Source organism: Chiloscyllium plagiosum, chromosome 5 (genome assembly GCF_004010195.1).
Source record: "Chiloscyllium plagiosum isolate BGI_BamShark_2017 chromosome 5, ASM401019v2, whole genome shotgun sequence".
Classification (NCBI taxonomy): Eukaryota; Metazoa; Chordata; class Chondrichthyes; order Orectolobiformes; family Hemiscylliidae; genus Chiloscyllium; species Chiloscyllium plagiosum.
The window spans coordinates 42,542,916-42,563,901 of NC_057714.1; the positions used below are offsets into that span (position 1 = coordinate 42,542,916).

General features: G+C 38.4%; 1 protein-coding gene across 1 annotated transcript in view; it reads right to left on the minus strand.

Moving 5' to 3' along the window:
• The window catches only part of casd1 (CAS1 domain containing 1), an 83,958-nt gene that overhangs the window by 32,633 nt on the left and 30,339 nt on the right, over positions 1-20,986 (minus strand). Inside the window, exons 7-13 of the mRNA XM_043689934.1 lie at positions 12,946-12,990; positions 12,729-12,852; positions 12,414-12,628; positions 3,850-4,266; positions 2,186-2,275; positions 1,887-2,006; positions 1,047-1,203 (exon numbers count right to left, since the gene is read on the minus strand). Of these exons, the coding sequence (XP_043545869.1) occupies positions 1,047-1,203; positions 1,887-2,006; positions 2,186-2,275; positions 3,850-4,266; positions 12,414-12,628; positions 12,729-12,852; positions 12,946-12,990 (1,168 nt within the window). The remainder of the gene's footprint in view (positions 1-1,046; positions 1,204-1,886; positions 2,007-2,185; positions 2,276-3,849; positions 4,267-12,413; positions 12,629-12,728; positions 12,853-12,945; positions 12,991-20,986) is intronic.

Consider the following 20,986-nt stretch of genomic DNA (forward strand, 5'->3'; position numbering starts at 1 on the left):
GAAATATTCTGTGAAAGAATATGGGCCATTAAATAATTTTTCCCAACACAATTCTACTGCTATTTTGTTTTAGAAAGCTGGAGTATCTGCCCGGTTTCAAATTGCACAGATATTCATTTCCAAATTCAGAATGTATGGTGTTCTTTCATGTTATTTGAAGAAAATGTAGCTATCTATTAGTTACATTAGCTCAGATATTCCGACCAGGGTCAGAAACCTGATTGGATTAAACAAAATTTGCTTATCTTTAAGGAGACTTCTGCACTGGAAAATGCTGGATAGGGATCTTGTGACACAAACATGTGCAAGAATTCTTAAATCCAGCAGCAATGAACATTGCAAAAATCATGTCCCCTTTTACAGCACTAACCATTGCATTCTGTAGTTTAATTTTCCAGTCTCTGAAAACGGTTCTAAAAGGATAAGTATGAAATGTTCGTGGGGATAGGGATTATTAGATCTAAATGAAGGGAGACTGTGTAGGGGCCAAGGAGGGGAGGGATGTCAAGACTGGTAAGCAGGTAGGGTTATAGAGTCCGAGATCTACAACAGATATAAAGGCCCTTCGTCTCTCACATTCGTGATTTAAAGTGAGCCAGCTAACTATTCTAAACCCATTTCCCAGTACCTATGTACAGCCTTATAGGTTGAACATTGCAAGTGCACATCTAAATACCTCCTAAATGTTATGAAGGTTTCTGCCTCTATCACCCTTACAGGCAGAGAGTTCCAGATTCCCACCATTTTCTTTGTTGTCCAACTGGGCAGGAGCGGTCAGGGGTTTAAGTCTAATATTTACCCACAATAAATGTAGGTTTTTAATCCTCTAACCCTTCCTGGCTAACAATTAAGTGAGTATGACTTTTCAAATTTATTGGGCAATTCCTTCAGTTTCAGCTCTGTCGGGGAATTCCACATGCACCCAACATGCTATTCCAGTCTATGCTGCTCTAACAACTTGCAACCATTAGATTATTGCTTATGTCAAATAACATTGCACACTTTTAGGAATGTTTCCATTTGCTGACATAAACCAAGTACTATACCGTTTTCTTCTTTCTTTCCAGTCTGTGGCCAAATGCCTAGTGTGACGTAAATAACCATGAACCAAAATGTTACTAAGGGAACAAAGTAATAGAACTGATATGGTCGATCCATTACGAGGCACAGCACCACCACTAAGAAATTCAGACGAAATAATATCTGCAAAGGAGAATTGACAAATTAGGTCACAGTTGCCAGCAAATTAGAATATTAATAGTAGCTGACCTTCACTTCTTTACAACTTCAATACGAAAAATGCCCAAATGTAAATGTAGGCACTTGGGAATAATGAACATGAATCTCAACGTTTACCCCGTTTGTATACTTGGAGACATATTTTCATGCTCTCTTCCAGCCCTACTTTTAAGAGAAGAGCAGGGAAGACAAGTTTATAAATGCAGTGCTGAGCCTGTGATTTCCCTCTACAGAAGCTAATGGCCTTATGTAATGAACAAAGAAATATCCTGTAGTAATGAGAAGAGGTCTTTTCGCAGATGAGCCAACTGAGATTTCGACTTTTGTTAAAGTTCATGTATTTATTTTGTATCAAATTATAATCTTCAATTTGGGCTTCAAACATTCTAGCTCTGAAGTTATTTGTTGAAGCTAATTTCTCTTCACCAAAGTAAACCTCTAACGAGATGCAAATGAGTGGAGCATACTTCTTTTTCAAATATGAAAGCTTTCCAAGCAAAGTGTTAAACTGACCAGAGTTATACATGCTTTTAAATTCAAACCAAAATTAATTTTGGCTCTACAGCTCATTTTTATCCACAGCAAACATTGTGAACACGAACTGTTTCCACAATAAGCAATATAAAAAATACACAAAGTTTGTGTACCTGACAAATGCGAGAGATTCCATATTCCCCGCTTTTCCAAAAGAAAGAAAAATGTCCATAACCTGTTTGAAACAGGTATGCCGCCACAAGAACACGAACATGCATGTACACAGGTAAAAACTAAAGATGGAAAGATGATTTATTAGATTACAATTTTCATGGCAGTGTCAGATAAATTTCAAAGTATTACACAAGCATTTTACAGCAAAGTAAATGAATGCTGACAATTAGCATAAAATTAACAAATTTCAACTATAAAAACCTTCACAATCTTTGAATGTGTAAGAAATGACACTTACAGTACTTGCTCCTGATATATGATATATTAGTATAATTAGCTGCATCCAACCCTTCCATTCATCTGTCTGCTCTCGGTTCAGCATAGTTGTCTAATAAGAACAAAATAAACTGTCCATAATCATGCCTGTATAGTCAATTTATCAATTTCTATCTGCTGTTAGTCAAGTAAATAAATTGCTCTGGCTTATAAAAGACAAAGGCCAAAAGAATTGCTTTAAAAAATGCTTAATTTCCATTAAATCAGAACACTCCTCCTCCTACAAATGGTTTGCTGGCTGTAACTGTATACAAGAGCAACCTGGTGTGATTTACTTTTTTTCCCCCCTGCAGTGAGTTAGTATCTATGATTCATATTTGAATGCAGAATGGTTAATCAGTAAAGTTGTAGAGGATCCAAAAACTTGATGGGGTGGTAAGTAGTGAGAAGGATACCCTCGGATTACAGGATATTACTTGCCTGATAACTTAGATTATTGGTCAGAGGGGTTGATCTGAGTTCAATCCAGATAACTATGCTGAACCGCTTGGGCAGGACAAACGAGGGAATACATGATAAAATGCAGGAGCCTGGGAAGCACGGAGAATCATTGATCCCTTAGGGTATCTGGACAAGTGGATAAAGCGAAACAGAACGCATATGGCACTCTTGTCTTTATTAGCTGAGGTATAGAGTTTAAAAGCAGGTTGGGGGGAGGGGGGGCGCGTTACGTTTACACCAAGAAGTGCACAAAACAGTTACTCCACAGCTACAGCACTGTATGCAGTCTGGAATAGGAGGGATGTGATACTGCACTGGAGAGGGTACAGAGGAGATTTGCCAGCTTGTTACTTGGGCTGGAGAGTTTCAGTTATGGAGATAGATTGGACAGACTGGCATTGTTTTTCTTACAGCAGAGAAAATTGAGATGAGACATTATTGAGTATAAAATTGGGGGGGGAAATAGATAGGAAAAACCTTTTCCCTTTGATGGAGGGATGACTGGGGCATCAATTTAGTTGAAAGGGCAATAGGTTTACAAGAGATGTGTGCATGAGAGGGATGTGGGATTCTGGAACTCACTGCCTGTAAGGCAAAATTTGAGTAGTATTTAGATGTGAAGACACACAAGGTCATTGGCCAAGTTCTGGAAAATGGAAAAGCTACACGGCTCTTTTAGACTGAGATATGTTGGGCCAAAGGGCCTTTTCCTAAGGTATAAGCTTCTATGACTATTCTTTATTTACAAATAGAAACCTACATGTAACCATGCACTAGGTCACAACAGTACTACAGAAATGTGCAACTTAAAGATGGCAGAAGCTCCCACAAAAACAATGCCTGTTGTAAAATAGCTGGTTTTAGGACTTAGGAGAACCAACAGATCAATGAACCCATTAGATTGACTATACAATTCAAATTTCAGATCCAAGCAATTATTTTACAAAGTAACCGTAGTCCAAAATAAAGTCTGATGTTCAGATTTTACAAAGTGAAAAACACCATACAGGTCTGAGAATACATTTTTGATATTTCATACAAGTATCTATGCAAGGTTCATATTATATAAAGTAGCATTAGGAGGCTGTGTAAATAAACAAATGTAAATAAAAAAACAAACAGAAATCTGTTATAAATGCCGAAGCATATTGCAAAATGACAGTGATGCAAAAGTTTCAAACATACCTCTTTTGTATTATCATAATAGAAAACTCCCAGCACAATAATATATACCAGCGGTATGAAGAACGTTGAATGTGTGTAATATTTCTGCTCTTTCATGAACAGATCAGCTCTATCACAAAGATAGAAATAGCCCATGATCAGGCCTAATTTAGAAAGGGACAACAGCAGCTTTTCGGAATTGGACAGTGAAGCAGTAGCAGGTTTCTTCTCTTCTCCACTCTCAACATCAGTACTAGGCTTATTCTTCCACCAATTATGACAAAAGTAAGTGACAACTATGAAGCTTATAATACAAATGATGAAAAAGCAGCCAGTCAATTTCTGAATTAGAGAAAGGGGAGATCGGGGAAGACAACATGAACCATCAATGGGCTTCACAATCTTGTTGCAGTAGGAATTCAAGAGAATCATAGCGTTCTGTGAAAGAAAAAATATGATTTTAAATATTCAGTTAAAATGTTCAATGAAAAATCAAAGTTCAATATCTTTAAATTTTCAAAATACTCCACAGTGGGTATCCATCTCATTAAAAAAAAATAAGCTTAAGAAATAGGAAGTGGAGTAGACCTTTTATACTTCATTATTTAAGATCATGGCAGATCTTCTATCTCAACTGCACCTTCATGCACTATCCACAAGCTCTTATTTCCCTTAGTACTTAAAATTCCTTGACACCATATAGCACGATTCTGTTACTTATAAAGGTCTAAGATTATGAAAAACTTTAAGCCATAATCAGCAGTATTTGTTCAGACCAAACATCAAAAAGCAAATGAATTAGTTGTTAACAATGTCATACTTTTAATAATTCCTGAGATAATTCTTTCATGTCTGGCATAAAAAGTTACTCTTGCAAATGAACTTCCATCTCTGAATAGCACTGCGGCATACTTGACCAAATGATAATCAAAAATCTTTGCTACTATAACGAACACACTGAATTGTCACAAGTCCCTTTCTCATTTTCAAAATAAGCTATTAACATATTATCTCACTTTGGATATAAACTACAAACTAGATTAACAGCTTTAAAAAAACCAGCAAGTATCAGTATAGCACAGCAGATTGCAAATAATTATCAACATTAAAACTGAATCGCCTCAAAAACCTGAAAAGAAAGCCAACAAGCCTAACAGATTGAATTTGGATAGGTATCAAACAAAATTCGATATTGTTAGTCACGACCTCTAGTTGAGCCCAGAAGAACTGGGAAGTGGCAGCAGGTTGGTAAAAGTTATTTCTACCTATGCCAGCAATAAATGTCAGTGGTATCTGCAGAATTGGTAAATTAGGTGATTGATTATAGCCAATTATATGATCATTCAGAACTGTCTCAGGTTTTTGCAACAAAAGCAAAGTACCATGGATCTTGGAGATCTGAAGTGAAAACGAATGATAGAGAAATTCAGCATCTGAGAAGAGAGAAACATAGTTAACGTTGAGTCCAATATGACTTTTTTTCAGAACAGATTGGACTTGAAATATTAACTCTGCTTCTCTTTCCAAAGATGCCACCAGACAGGCAAAGCTTCTAAAGCAGTTCAGATATTGGAATATTTGTTATAAATACAGGTCGATCTGCTATAATGGGAGTTCCTCTATTGCAAATTCGCTGTAACACGATTGACAAATTGGGGACACTGTTTCTAAAGTTCAAACTTTTAAAGTGTGTATTGGTTATATTCCAATCCCATTAGTTTAAATGGTGATGCTATCATACAATTTTCTTGTAACATGGGATTGCATGAGAACAGAACTACGTTACAGCAGAACTGACTGTATAGGAGGTTTTCTTTCTTACATATGAAGTCCAGCTTGACAAGTATTTTCTTACATGAGGGAATTTGGGAGTAACAGAATAAGTCAGAGTGAGACAAGACAGTGTGTTGCTTTGATCTTTTACAAAATATGGTTTGAGAAAAACAGATGAAATCCAGACAATCTAAATTCTTCAAGCTGGTAGATAAGCTTTAAGTTTTCTCCCTCTCAAACCTAGGGTAGTATAAACTCAAAACAAGGAAGTACAAGTGTTGCAATGAAGTTACTTGATAATAATTACCATCAGTGAATAAAGACTTCAACAAAATAAATGAAGCAAGATTATGATACAGCTGAGCAGGTTTGACAAAAGGTGCACGGATCACACAATAAATGTTTGTTGACAGCTTGAAAGGTCAGCTAATCATTTGGTCAGTAGTTCTATAGTACTAGCATTGCCAGGCACGTATCCACTGCTGAGACTACAACAAAGACTCAGCCACATCCACGGTCGAGGTCTCAGTAAAGGTTTGATGGATTTCAGGTGGAGGTCTGGCAACTGTTTTGGATAGACCTGGGGTCCCCAAAATAGACCACCCTTTTTTTTTTGTAAATATATTTATTAGTAAATTTTTTTAACATTACAAATTATTGAAAAAAAACAGATATCAGTATAATAAAAATAAAAACACGAATTACAATACAACTACTATCTACTAACTACTAACCTATAATACAAAGCAAACCCTAACACTGTGCAAGGCAACACTAAAAAAAACCCCACAAAACACAGAACAGCTATGCTCGGCACAAAGCTTCCAAACAAAGGAACGGGAGCATTGTATACATTCCCGAATTAACTCAGGAGACCCCCTCCAGGGCCCAGGACTTGACAAATCTAATCATCCTGGTTAAACAAACACCCCAGTTAAGATAACTGACAAATCTATATCCAAATAACTCAAGTAGGACTGCAATGTCTTATAAAAATTGTCTGTTGTGTGGTGCACCATGTTTGTAAAAAGGTCCAAGGGAATGTGCTCCATAATTAATTTTTGCCATTCCGGCAAGTTCTCAGACACCTAATTCATCAGAATATTCTTCCTTGCACAGTATGCAAGAATATTAAATAGTTTCTTCCCATGCCCGTCTAAAGATGGTAAATTTGGTAGACCTAAGAGGGGGGGTATCGGGTCTACTTTGACTTCAGTCCTCAATACCCTCCCTAACTCTCCCGCCACAGCGCTCCAATAAACATGGAGCCCCTGGCATGTTCAAAAGCAATGGATAAGAGTACCTACACGGATTTCACATTTGGGGCACACTGAAGATGCCCTTTTTTTAAACTTCGCTAGACGGTCTGGTACCAGATGAGCCCTGTGCAGAACGTTTAACTGCGTAGCACATGTCCTATTACAGATTACGACCTTTCGAGTGTTCTCCCATGTTTCAGATAAGATCTCCACTCCCAACTCTTGCTCCCCGACCTCACGTAACCGGTTAATATCCTGCCAGGCCCTGCCACCCAGCAGGCGACAGAGGGCACTAACCGAAAGGGTGCTTGTGGAACATAGCAACAACCTCTCCATATCGGGCTTAGTGAGAAGTGTAGTCTTCTTCTGGATGAAATCCCTAACCTGAAAAAAATTGAAAAGATCTCTGCTGGGCAACTCATATTTGCGGCTCAGTTACTCAAAATACATCATAACCTCCCCCTCAAACAAGTCTCCCAAACTAGAAACTCCTCTCGCTGCCCATAGTTTGAACCCTGAGTCCCATCATCCCTGGTCGGAACCCTGGCATGTCAACTACAGGTGTAAGTCTTGGATAAACAACCCTCACTCTGACGCATCACCCTCCATGCCTTGACTGCACTAATGACAATGGGGTTTCAGCAATGGCCCATAACTGTCCTCATCTTATCCAGGAACAACAGGTTAATAAGACAGCACTTTGCCTGGGAGGCCTCGATATCCAGCCATATTGGGTTTGGATCATTAGCTACCCAATCACAGACAAAAGACAGCAGGAACTCAACTGATACCTCCTGATGTCTGGGAAATCAACTCCTCCCCCTCCATGAGGCAACTGCAATTTAGTAAGTTTGATGAGGGGCCGCCCATGATGCCAGACAAAGGAACCAAACCACCCCGTAAGCTTCCGCAACATTGACCTGGGAAACATCATAGGGAGTATACGCATGGGATAAAGCGAACGAGGAAGAACATATTATCTTAATGAGAGATAATCGGCCCAGCCATGAAATTGGAAGAGGTTCCCATCTCTGGAGGTCTCGCCTAATATTGTCGGGCAAGTGAGCAAAGTTAGTCTGAAATAACAGATCAAACTTGGGGATAATAAAAATGCCTAGGAATCGGAACCCTGTCCGTGACCACTTAAAAGGGAACTGAGAGCCAGCTTCAACTTCTGGCACATCCTTAAGGTTGCCCAAAAGGCATAGCCTCCAATTTGGCAAAGTTAATCTTATATCCTGAAATAGCCCCAAATGAATTGATACATTGTATCAAATGGGGTACGGAGGTCATCAGGTTCGATAAAAACAGAATGACATCATCTGCATACAGTGTAATCTTGTGTGCCCTCGATCCCACTTCCTGAGCGGTTATATGAATGTGCTGACGAATGGCCTCTGCCAGCGGCTCTATCACCAACGTAAACAACGGTGAGAGGGTGCAGCCTTGCAAACTATCCCTACCAATCATAAAATTCTCAGACTTCACCCTGTTGGTGACAACCGCGGTCAGAGGGTGGCGATATAAAACCTCTACCCACCTAGCAAAGAGTCCACCCAACCCAAACTATTCTAAGACATAAAAAATATATGGGCATTCCACCCTGTCAAATGCTTTCTCTGCATCTAAGGAAATCACCAACCACTGAATTGATTGTTGCTGACAAACTTGGACCATATTCAGCAACCTTCTAATATTGTTAGAGGACCTACGGCCCCTTATAAAGCCTGTCTGGTCTTCTTTAATAATATGGGGCAACACCCTCCTTTCCAATCTCAGCGTCAGGATCTTGGACAGAATCTTGAAATCTGAATTTAATAGAGAGATGGCCCTGTATGAGGCACAATCCTGTACAGCAGTGCCTCTGAATCTTTTCCCAGGGATCTGGAAGCTTCTATGACTTTTTCCTTGTCCTTCTATGAATGGAAGTGCACTAGGACCGAGCGGGGGCGCTGCACCGGCCCTACCCTGTGCACTGTAACGTGATAAGCCCTTTCAATCTGTAGCCTGTTGGACTCAATGTGAAGGCCTAAAAACTTCGGCAGCCAGTTTTCAAAGAAGCTCACTGGCTGCTCACCTTCAGGGAGCCCAACAATTCGGAGATTTATCCTCCGACCTCGATTTTCGAGGCCGCCGATATGGTCTTGCAAGGCCCGCACCTCTCGCTCCAGCACCTGGATTCAACTGGTTGAGGACTCCATCACAGCTTCCGAGGCCTTAGTTCGACCCTCCACCTCCTGCAGCCTCTCCCCGAGGCCTTGGATCTCCTGCTCGTGCTTCTGCAGCATGGATGCGATAGGTTGGACCTGGGCACGAATCTCCCCAATCGCAGCCCCAACTTTCAAGTTAAGTCTCTCCATCGCTGCAGGTAATTCCTGAGTGTCTGTCAGGTCCGGGTGGGGGGGGGGGGGGGGGGCGGCTGCTGCTGCTGCTGCAGTCTCTGGTGCTGTAGGTGTTGCAGGAGTCTGCTGTTTGCTTTTTCCTTTCGGCATCCTTCCCATTCCCAAATATTAACAAATATGTGTTCTGTAAAGTTTTAAACTAATAATTCCACCACATAAGTTGGCCAGGGATGGCAAAAAAACCCCAGTATGCCTTGGCTGTTAGGCAGAGCTGTCCACAGCAGTTCTACAGAATCGCCGTCAAATTGCCAAGTCATCAGACCACCCTTCTTTAACTGAAACCAGCTCATGCAGCTGGACTTCCTGCATGGTCTAGGTCTACTCATGCTTTGAGTAAATACCAGCAGCAGTAAGAATGAAGCCCTTTCATGGGCATTAATTGGTCACTTGAGAACCTCAACAGGCTTAAGTGGAAACCCTCGCACATGACAATAGAAATACCAAGCCAAGGAGTACAACATACTTAAAAGGCAAAAATGGCAGGTAGATTAGCTATTCTAATTAATGATAATAGCAGTAAAAAAAAGGATGCAGCTATCAGCAAGACAGAAACAGAAAGTATAACTAGAATCAATTACTCCAATAGGCTCAGTCTCCAGACCATTTAATAATAAAAGGCGTAAAAAGAAATATGCAGACAAATTAAGGAACTGAGTAAATAAAACAGGATATTCACAGAAGATTCAATTACTCTGAGGCAGGTGAAGGGAGATAAGAGAACCAACTAGCTACTATGTATAGAGAACTTTTTTTTGCTCAAAACAAACATTCAGTATTAGATCTGTAAGTGGAGAATGAATCTGAGGCAGGTAAAGAAGCAGCTGGAGGGAATTTGTGGGCATTGGAATCACAATAAAAATACAACTCTAGATGCTATAGAAGGACATAAGTATGATAAAAAAAACAGATTAATAGACTAGAGAAGAGCTGTTTTTAAGGAATGAGAACATAATTTGATAAAATAAAATGGCCAACTATGTTACCAAACAATATAAAACAATGGGAAACATTCAATACTGGGATTCGGAAAGAAGTGAAGAGCAGAAGAGTGCATTATAGCTAAAATGATGTTATGGAAGAGGATTATTAAAAAGGAAAGAACAGCAAAACTGGAGGCAAGGAGCAAGAGATAGCAGAATGATTAAATATGTAGTTTGGGTAATTACTAGGGAGGTAACAGACAGACTAGATATTGAATGGTGGGAGGAGTAATCAACTAAATATTTGAAAATTAAAACGGGATGTAATAAATTAATTAAAACTCTCAGGATAGATCTCTTCATTAGTTAGGTTACATATACATATTTTAAAAGATTCCAAGGAATAGATAGAGGCAATACTACTTTTAATATACTAAATCAGAAAAAGACTAGTGTCAGAGAACTAGCAGATAGCTGGCACAATTTCCAAACTAAGAAGGGTGATATAATACTTAAGGTAGCAAAAATAATGAAACTCTAAATAAAGAAGGGAATGGAATTATATCTTGAAAAGAAAAATGCAATGAATAAAGCATCGATTTTAAATGAGAAAATCATGTTTCAACAAAACTGATGAATGCTTCTGAGGTAATGGAGAGGGAATTGTAAATTCAGGTGTGCAATTTATCTGGACTTTCCAAAGGTCTTTGATAATAGTGCCCCGAAATAGATGTTGTGTTTGCCTAGAGACCAATAATTTGTAAAAAGATATTCGAATTTCTAGTGGCTGACAGGAAGGATCACACAAGATTTCAAGTTAAGACGTTAACAGAACGAGCAAACTAAAACCAACATAGTCTAAAACACTATTTAATAGTCAACAGTGATGCTGAACTCCAGAACAGAAAATGCCCTTTTTTGGTTAAGCTTTTTACTGTATATCAAGTGGACAATGATCTTTCAGGATGAGTGTGAAAAAAAAACTCTACTTAACGTGCAGGACAGCAAAACGTTAGAGGCAGCTACTTCTCCAGATTCTTGTGGAAGCTTCTGATGGAGAGATTCAGGGATATCGACAATCTCTCAATGATATTGCAATGGCTTGTTCCCTTTCAAAAATCCATCTCTAAGGCATCATGACTCACATGGGCCTTATATCCTTGCAAATGCTGATTTCCACCTAGAGTATCTTCTAAATCCTCAACTCCATCCTTGCATGGAGTTAAGTACAGTCTAAGGCATAAACAGTCACAAACTTGAACTCAACACCACTTATCTCTCAAAGATCAACAGCCTTTCTACGATTAACAACTGCTTGGTCAATGTTTACAGGTATGAATATCTTGCACCACCTATCAGCAAAATTACCTTTTTTTAAATATTCATTCAGTATGGGTGCCACCGATTGGGCCAACATTTATTACCCATTTCTACTTGCCCTCAAGATGGAGGTTGGTAAGCGGTCTTCTTGAACTACTAGATTCTGTGCATTGTAGGCAGTTATGGAGGGAATTCCACTATTTTCTCCCTATGGCACTGAAAAGAAGTGATATATTTCCAAAACAGGATGGTGAGTGGCTTGTAGGGGATAATGCAAATGGTAGTCATCCCATGAATCTGCTGTGCTTGTCCTTCTAGATGGTAGCTGTCACTAGTTTGGAAAGTGATGCGTAAGGATCATCGGTGCATTTCTACAATGCTTTTAGTAGATGTTACACATTGCTGCTACTGGGTGACAGTGATGGATGGAATGAAGGCTCATAGATGTGTGGCAATCAAGTGAGTTACTTTCTCTTGCAAGGTACCAAGCTTCTTTAGTGTTGCTGAAGCTGCACACATCTAGGGAAATGGGGAATTTTTAATTACACTCCTGAATTGCGCCTTGTAGATAGTATACAGGCTTTGGCTATCAGGAGGTGAGTTATTCACCTCAGTATTCATAGCCTCTATTTCAAGAGGTGATTTTTGACAACTTCCTTTTTATTTAGAAAAAAATAATTGATTCTAGATTTAAAAATATCTGTTCTCGCTCCAACTGACCAACAGATTCTGAGTAGTCATATCCAAATAATCTCTTCAAAACTGAATTTGCTCACAATTTATTCATTATGTTTTCCTCCTATGAAGGACAAGAAGGGCAATCAAAATCAGTGGCGTGTAGCATTTTCATCTAATTGCAAGTTATAATAACATTTGAATGCATTTATATTTAATGTATTAAAGATACCTACTATGTCTCGAGTGGTTTCAGGTAAATGCAAGCCATCTAAAGATTCTGCAATAGTTTCTTCTGCAACTAATTTGGAAGCTCTGAGGATCTTGACCTTGGCTGCCATATTTCTGGTACTGCTGTTCAAAATGCTTAAAGTCACATCATTGTATAAACCAATCCTCTGATTCGTGATCATCTTTCTGTTCTCACTTAGCAAATCTTCATAAACTGGATCTAAAAAATATAAAATTGACTTCACAAGTCAAATTAAAATCTCAGAATTTACAGAATGTACAAAGTTTAGGATAATTTAACAAAATAAGGATGGCTTTACCTTGGAGGACCCAATAGATGTCATTAGTTTCTGCTAACTTCTCCAGAAGAGGTGTAATTAATGTAAGATTGGTTTTGTACTGGGTGAGAGCTTCCATACTCCCATTATGTATCTTAATTGACCACTATAAACAAACAAACAAACAATGTTTGAAATGCAAACATGATGAGGAAATCTGCAAAATATTCCGACCTCAATTTGAAGAAAATTAACTTACTGTAGCAGCACCAACCACAATAAGGTGGGGTTTGAGATGAGCACCCTGTGAAGAAAATTGATAGTTAAATTTTTGTTATAAGCTAGCAGACATCCGTGCTGAAAGTGAAAAGAAAATTATAGTACAATTAAGGCGGCACAGTGGCTAGCACTGCTGCCTCACAGCACCAGGGTCCCAGGGTCGATTCCAGCATTGGCCGACTGTCTGTGTGGAGTTTGCACATTCTCCCTTTGTCTGCGTGGGTTTCCTCTCACAGTCCAAAGATGTGCAGGTCAGGTGAATTGGCCATGCTAAATTGCCCATAGTGCTAGGTGCATTAGTCAGAGGAGGGTGGGTTACTCTTCGGAGGGTCGGTGTGGACTGGTTGGGCCAAAGGGCCTGTTTCCACGCTGTAGGGAATCTAATCTAATCAACACCAACTAGCTACTTAATGCCACGACCAGCTGTCCCTACTAGTCATACACACAGATGAGGAGGACCACAACAGTAAGGAAAAATAGAACAAGGGAGAAACAATAAGCGAATCATGATCGAAGATATTAAACTAAATTAAAATTATTTTTGAAGCTACTGAAATGGTAAATAAAAGGGGTATTCACTCTTTTCACTCTTATTCGGATAAAACGATGTAGCCTGGTAGTACTAAATTTGTTGACTTCCAGGCACAAAGTTCAGAATATGAACTGCGCTTCCCACAGCTAACTTGAACAAATGATGGAGTACAAGCAACAAAGAGTCTATTGATAAGATGAATGTATTCAAGATGTAGGAGGATGCTCCACATATCCTATACAAACAAAGGCTAGTAAGTAAGCACTGGAAAACAGTTGAAGAGAGGAGATTAACGCACAGAGAAAGGAACTTACAACGTTTTGATCCTATCATATGGCAGATGGTAGACATCATTGAAAGATTGACAGAAAACATTACAAAGGGGGTTATAGGAGTAAATTAATAACAGATCAACTACAGGCAGTCCATGTGGAATGTATACAGGGCAGCAAAAGAACAGATAAGTTGAGCTCCATGATTTCTAGGAAGATGAACAAATAAGTAATAAACTATCAGGCAAAATTCAATATGACAAATAACAAATTAGCATATTCTTGTTTATAGTAATAAGAGCACATAATTTTTTGTAAATCATCAGCCTGCTGACTATCCCCCCAATCTTTAGTTAACCATTCACACAAACCTTCCTCAGCTTCACTTTGGTGTCTCAAAGTCTGAGCTATTAAGATGGAGTCACATGGGTATAAATTTGGGAGGCACAAAGCTTTGAAGCAGCATTCAAAGACAATAGCTTCAATCTATCAGGTATTTAGTTGGAGAAGTTAAGCTCATTCAGTACTGGACAATGGTCAAGCAATGTGATTATTCAGTGACAATGGTGAGGATCGAGTAACAGTGGCAGGATAGAACTGGGTAACATTTGGGCACAAGTGGAAACTGCCAAGGAATGGCAGCATTTCAATGAGAGAATGTGAAGTAACGTAAATCAGTGGAAAGTGATGGATGATGAGAGATGGCAAAAACAATTACTCCAATTTCCTCAATGCACACTGAAGAAATGGTGACAGTTCACTATGAATACATCATACAAGAAATCTAAACATTGAAGTGCTTGCAAGCATCAGAAAATTGGTCAAGTGATAGATTTGTTTGTAATCAGCATAAACACTGAAGGTTAGAATAAATACCAATGTCTGAGGGAGTAGTGTCAACCATATATTAATAAAATATATATTAATGTTTAGTAATATGCAGGCTAATGGGCATGGACTATAAATTCAAGTGAACATTCTACAGGCACAGGCAAACTGTGATCGTTGGGTTATGCATATGTTTTGTGTTAAATCAAAGTGAGAGAAGATTGATTCCAGTTCTATCCTTCAAACGCTATCCTCCTCAAATAGAACATGCTTGGACCATCCAATAGTTAGAGAAGGTGGAAAGGTACTTGCCGAGAGGTGAGGAGGCAATTGCACAGTCTGATTGATCAGAAGTAAATTGAAGGTCAAGGAAGACTAAAAGGCTTTTAAGGTGTTGAACATAATATGGCTTTTTTTAAATTGGTTTTCATTCACTCATAAGAAATGCTATGGAACATTTCTCCCTCAACATATTGTTTACGCATGATACAATAGTTCCTCAAGAACAATATTTTTAATTTCACAGGTATATATGATCCCTCCCAATTTTGGATGAATTATATAAATACAAAATAAAGTTTTGACAAAGTCTGGACACAACAAAATTCTCAACATTTACACCTATGAATGGCACAATTTAGATTATACATAGAGGTGCTCAAAATCATTGCTAGTCTAGATATAACTGTTCTCATTGCTAGAAATGTCAGGTGCCATATCAAACCAGGAAACAGCAGATATTCAAAAAGGGACATAAGAAAATATTTACTATGCAGAGAAGTTATTAGGAACTAGAATATATTAGAATTGGGTGCAAACAGATTAAATTGTGATTTTGAAAAGGGTGTTGGATAGGTATCTCAAAGACAGAACATCTATAAGCTTTGGGAAAAGGGTGTGAATGTGGGAATAGTTTTTTTTTGCAGAATGTTAACATGGATATGTCAGGCTGTATAGTCTCCTTCTATGCTATAACCATTATAATTCTATGATCTAACCATAAAAGAACATCACAGAGCTTTACAGAAGCTAGGGGCAGACATTCAATGGGAACAGAAGGATTTTGAGGTCAGAGAGATGATCCCGGTGATGTAGTTGAGAAGGTGGAAGATAGAGGTAAGGAATCACGATATCATAAAAGCATCAGAGCTGGGGAATACTTCCCAGATGCAGTGAGCCAATATTTGAGAAAGTTGAAAAGGAAAACAAAGATCATGAAGTCAATTTTCTGGGGCTCAAGTCGTTCAGATGTTAGGCGTGTATACAAGAACTTTAACAGAAGACTAGATTAAGTCAAGCAGAAAAGTCGAAGGTGCAGTTAAGAAAACAAACTCTTAATGAAAGTGTAGGTAGCAATGAAAATAAGATTGAGGTACAAGCCTGTGATAGAATATAGAACATAGAATAATACAGTGCAGAACAGGCCCTTCAGCCCTCAATGTTGCACCGACCTGAGAACTATTCTGAGCTCATCCCCCCTACACTATCCCATCATCATCCATGTGCTTATCCAAGCTTTGTTTAAATCTCCCTAATGTGGCTGAGTTAACTACACTGGCAGGTAGGGCATTCCATGCCCTTACCACTCTGAATAAAGAACCTGTCTCTGACATCTGTCTTAAATCTATCACCCCTCAATTTGTAGTTATGCCCCCTCGTACAAGCTGACATCATCATCCCAGGAAAAAGACTTTCACTGTCTACCCTATCTAATCCTCTGATCATCTTGTATGTCTCTCTCAAATCCCCTCTTCGCCTTCTTCTTGCCAATGAGAACAGACCCACGTCTCTCAGCCTTTCCTCATTAGACCTTCCCTCCAGGTCAGGCAACATCCTGGTAAATCTTCTCTGCACCTTTTCCAATGCTTCCACATCCTTCCCGAAATATGGCGGCCAGAACTGTACACAATATTCCAAATGCAGTCGCACTCGCGTTTTGTATAGTTGCAGCATGATATTACGGCTCCAGAACTCAACCCCTCTACCAATGACACCTAATAAACCGTATGCCTTCTTAACAGCATCATCAACCCGGGTGGCAACTTTCAGGGATCTGTGGACATGGACTCCAAGATCCTTCTGCACATCCACACTTCCAAGAATCTTTCCATTGACCCAGTACTCTGCCTTCCTGTTATTCTTCCCAAAGTGCATCACCTCACATTTAGCTGCATTGATATCCATTTGCCACCTTTCAGCCCAATTCTGCAGTTTATCCAAGTCCCCCTGCAACCTGTAACATTCTCCCAAACTGTCCACTACTCCACTGACTTTAGTGTCATCTGCAAATTTACTAATCCATCCACATATGTCTGCGCCCAAGTCATTTTTATAAATGACAAACAGCAGTGGTCCCAAAACAAATCCTTGTGGCACACCACTAGTAACTGGACTCCAGGCTGAATATTTTCTATCAACCACCACTCGCTGCCTTCTTTCAGAAAGCCAGTTTCTAATCCAAACTGCTAAATCACCCTCAATCCCGTGCCTCTGCTATTTCTCCAAAATTAGAATTGATATTAGAGTAGTTCTGCTACAAATTCAGATGGAGGAGTAAAGTTCAGGCCAGGGTCAAACAAAAATGTGGAGGGAGTAATTCAGTGGTTTTCCCAGGAGTCTGAGTATAACCAACGAATGCAAGTCAAGAAGACTTCAGTGCAGGGTGGTGCAATATATAATTGAATTAATCCTGCAAACAGTTTGGACTTGACATCTCACCTAGTCTAATAACATAGTCTGGAGTCAATAATGATGGAATCAGACATACTCAAAGTGGAAAATGGTGCAATATTTGCAATTCTGACAAATAACATATGGTTAATGAATAGAAGAAAACTGAAGATGGAGCAACACACGAGAAAGTGACTGAGAGGGCTTGAATGGAGAAATCATTTCAGAAAATGATGCTATTTGTGAGGTCCAAGTGAAATTGTAGAAGCATAGAAATAGGAGAATGAACTAATCAAGAGAAATAAATTATAATCCAGTATTAACATGCGAAAGGTTTCACTTGCGATGCTAATCAATTGAAAGTGCATGTTTTTGTATTACTAAAAAGAATTTAACAACAATGAAGCAAACTGCAGTATGAAATGAATTTCACATTGATTAGCTAGTCAATTATTAATTCTTCAAGTCTTAAATCTATTGCTTGGTAGTATAAAACTTAAACATTGCTGAAAAGAGATTTTGAAGCTTTTTGTCTTGCAGTAATAATAGCAAACAGAAGAATATCAAATTTTAAATTATCACAACAACATATAATACAGGGAGAAAGGAGGCTGATTTGCTTGGCAAGGTGATTCTGATTATCCATGGCGACACCTTGGACAAAGTAATAGGGAAGTAACAGCCCCCTGCATGTAAATAATTTTAACAAACTGTAAGGTTTGAACAGATTTATTTTGTTTATTGGCATGTCCTTGCGTATGCACATATGTTACTTCTGGAAAGCACAGGAGATACAGTATGAGCTCATGTGAATATCTTAAATAATAGATTATTATTGTAGCTACTGACTCACTTACAATTATTTATCAAGTATTGCCCAACAGTCGATCTTACTGTATATACTCGTGTAAAGTTGATCTCATGTAAAAGTGGATCCCTTAGTTTTGGCTAAAAAATCTTGTATTTACCATTTTTCGTGAGTTAAAGTGGACCCTACTATATCACATTACAAATCTCTTACAAAGGAAGCTGCATTTATCCATTAACCCACCTTAAACAAAATTGCATTCATTCATATCGGTAACTCTACTCATCACTTTGTTTACTATATTGTGTCTCTATTCATTCAAAACTCTATTTTGCCCACTTGGTTTTCTACAGCACGTTTTGATTCATTCAGAATGGCACCAAGTCTCTCGATGCCAATCGCACTTTGTTCACTATACATCCAAAAGTTAATATCGTTAAAAAATTCATCATTTTAATATGCCATTATATCTGAATAAAAGTGAGACACATTAGCTACATAGATCTTTAATTCTTTGACAAATCTGTTAATGTTGCTGAGGCTCATTACTTATGAGAGCAAATGGGAGGGAAATGGGAGAATTTAGTGGAAAAATTCAAGACACTTCCATATTCAGAATGTAATAAATGCTTCACTTTAAGTGTGCTATTATACCAGGCTATGACGACATCGAACAGTGCGATTTTGCAGGATTTTGATGAATCTTTAAAATTAAATTTTCATACTAGTATGTATAAATAAAATTTACTACTAGTAATTGATTCTTTTTTCTCTTGCTTTTATCTGGTAGTTACCTTTACCGTAATTCATTGTGCTTTTCTTCTTTACCCTGGATTAACTGAGCGATCAAATTGACTTTTGCTAATAACACAGTATTTCGAACTGCAGATGAATTTCAGCCCCTCAAAACTTGCATCCCTATAATAATCGACCCTATAAACTGAACCTTTAAAAATACTCTAAAAAATTTGACTTTTACACGAGTATTACAGTATGTAAGAATTTATTGTTTTGGTTTTGGCTGGTAAAATGCAGTCTGCATTCTGCTCATCATAAACAGTTGGAAGAGCATAGTCTGATTTAATCATCCAATTATTGGTGCACATGACTTGTGTAATTGCCATTGTACTGGTCGTGAAGTTCACACAAGACACTGCTCAATTGCTTCATGGTCAGAATATCTTTCTGGATTAGTGGCATCATTATATTAACTACTCATTGCATTGAAGCAGCATGAAATGGCTTTTCTTTTAAAACGGTCACTCAAATTTTTGACATACTTGACCCTTCCAGGGTGATTAAAGCAGACCAGGCATTTTTCAGTCCAAAACCGACTTCCAAATCTGTTCACCAGGTAACACTCAATGATCTGACATGGATGGTCATTGTCTGACAGAATAGTATTACAGGATTCTATTTCTGTGCTAAAGTTAAAATGTTAGCAAACAGCTGCCATCTTTTCACAAGACTGCCGATAAAACAATCTTTAAGTATATGCAGCTATATTAATCCCAATGTGTCCATTAACTAATGAAAGAAAGTAGGCTTGTTATTGACATGGCTGAAACCCATTGACAATGTCGCAGTTAGCATATTGTGGGAAATAGAGCTCATTAGACTGCTTCATTCCAAAAAAAAACTGGAGCACAGCAAGGCAAGGAAATCTTTACACACAACTGCAGATTCAATCATCATGAATATATTATGTCCGAATTGAAAATATACATTGAGTTTTGTGATGATACTATGGCTTTAATGTTATTTTGGTATTGTATTTATTGTACTTGTGGTACTATGTGCTTAAGGTATTTTGTGCTTTTCTTTCAAAAGAGATACTTTGAGCCAGAGGTATCAAGTTGGAACATTCAAGCCAATAAAGTTAACTTGAGATCCTCCTGGCACTTTCTCTAAAAAAAAATTAGAACATTAGAAGCAGCATGGAAGGGTGTAGTCAGGCTCCCACAGAACTAGGGCGTCAGTAGTAGTTGGGGTTTTGAAGTTGGCTGTGGAAGCTGTTTCATCTATCTCTGCCACAGCAAAAAGTTGGAACTTTCCCTCCACTAGAATTTTCTGTTTTCTCCTGGACTGGAGAAACATCGTATGTGAGACAATCTATTTTACTGAATTTGACTTTGCGAAGAGGATGTTTATGGGATGTTATTATATTGGAACAGTTGCTGTTTAGGTTAAATAATCTAATATTCTGTTAAGCTTTCCAACAGAGTTAAAGTTATACCAATTCTTCTTCTTTCTTTTGTTTGTATTTGAGCTGGATATAAGAAATCAGTGTTTTTGGCTTAAAGCCAAATAGTGTGACTAATTGAATTACATCTGGAACACAGAATCTTACATTTATCTTTAAATAAGATAAAAATTAGGGTCTCTCCTTGATAATATTTGAAGGGAGTTTGGACTGGTCCATAATAGTATGAAGTTATGACTCATTCCATCAAAAATTCAGTTTTCATGGAAACCTATGAAAACACATTCATATGGAGAGATTCATTCTCTGAAAACAAAGACTTTTCTCTGTGGTGCCTTGGAGAAAGCCTTGGCCAAATCGAATCAATGTGCCAACTAAATCGTTACCCTTCTTCTCCAGTAATATCAAAGGTTGTGACCATATTTGCAAAATAATTTCCCCCATTACTTGTCAACAGTCATAGAATCCCTACAGTGTGGAAACAGGCCATTTAGCCTAACAAGTCCACACCAACTCTTCGAAGAGTGACCCATTCCTCTAACCTATTACTCTATGTTTACCCTTAACTACTTCGCCTAACTTAGACATTCCTGAACACTATGGGAAATTTAGCATAGCCAATTCACCTAACTTGCACATTTTTGTAGATTAGATTAGATTAGTGTGGAAACAGGCCCTTCGGCCCAACAAGTCCACACCGACCCGCCG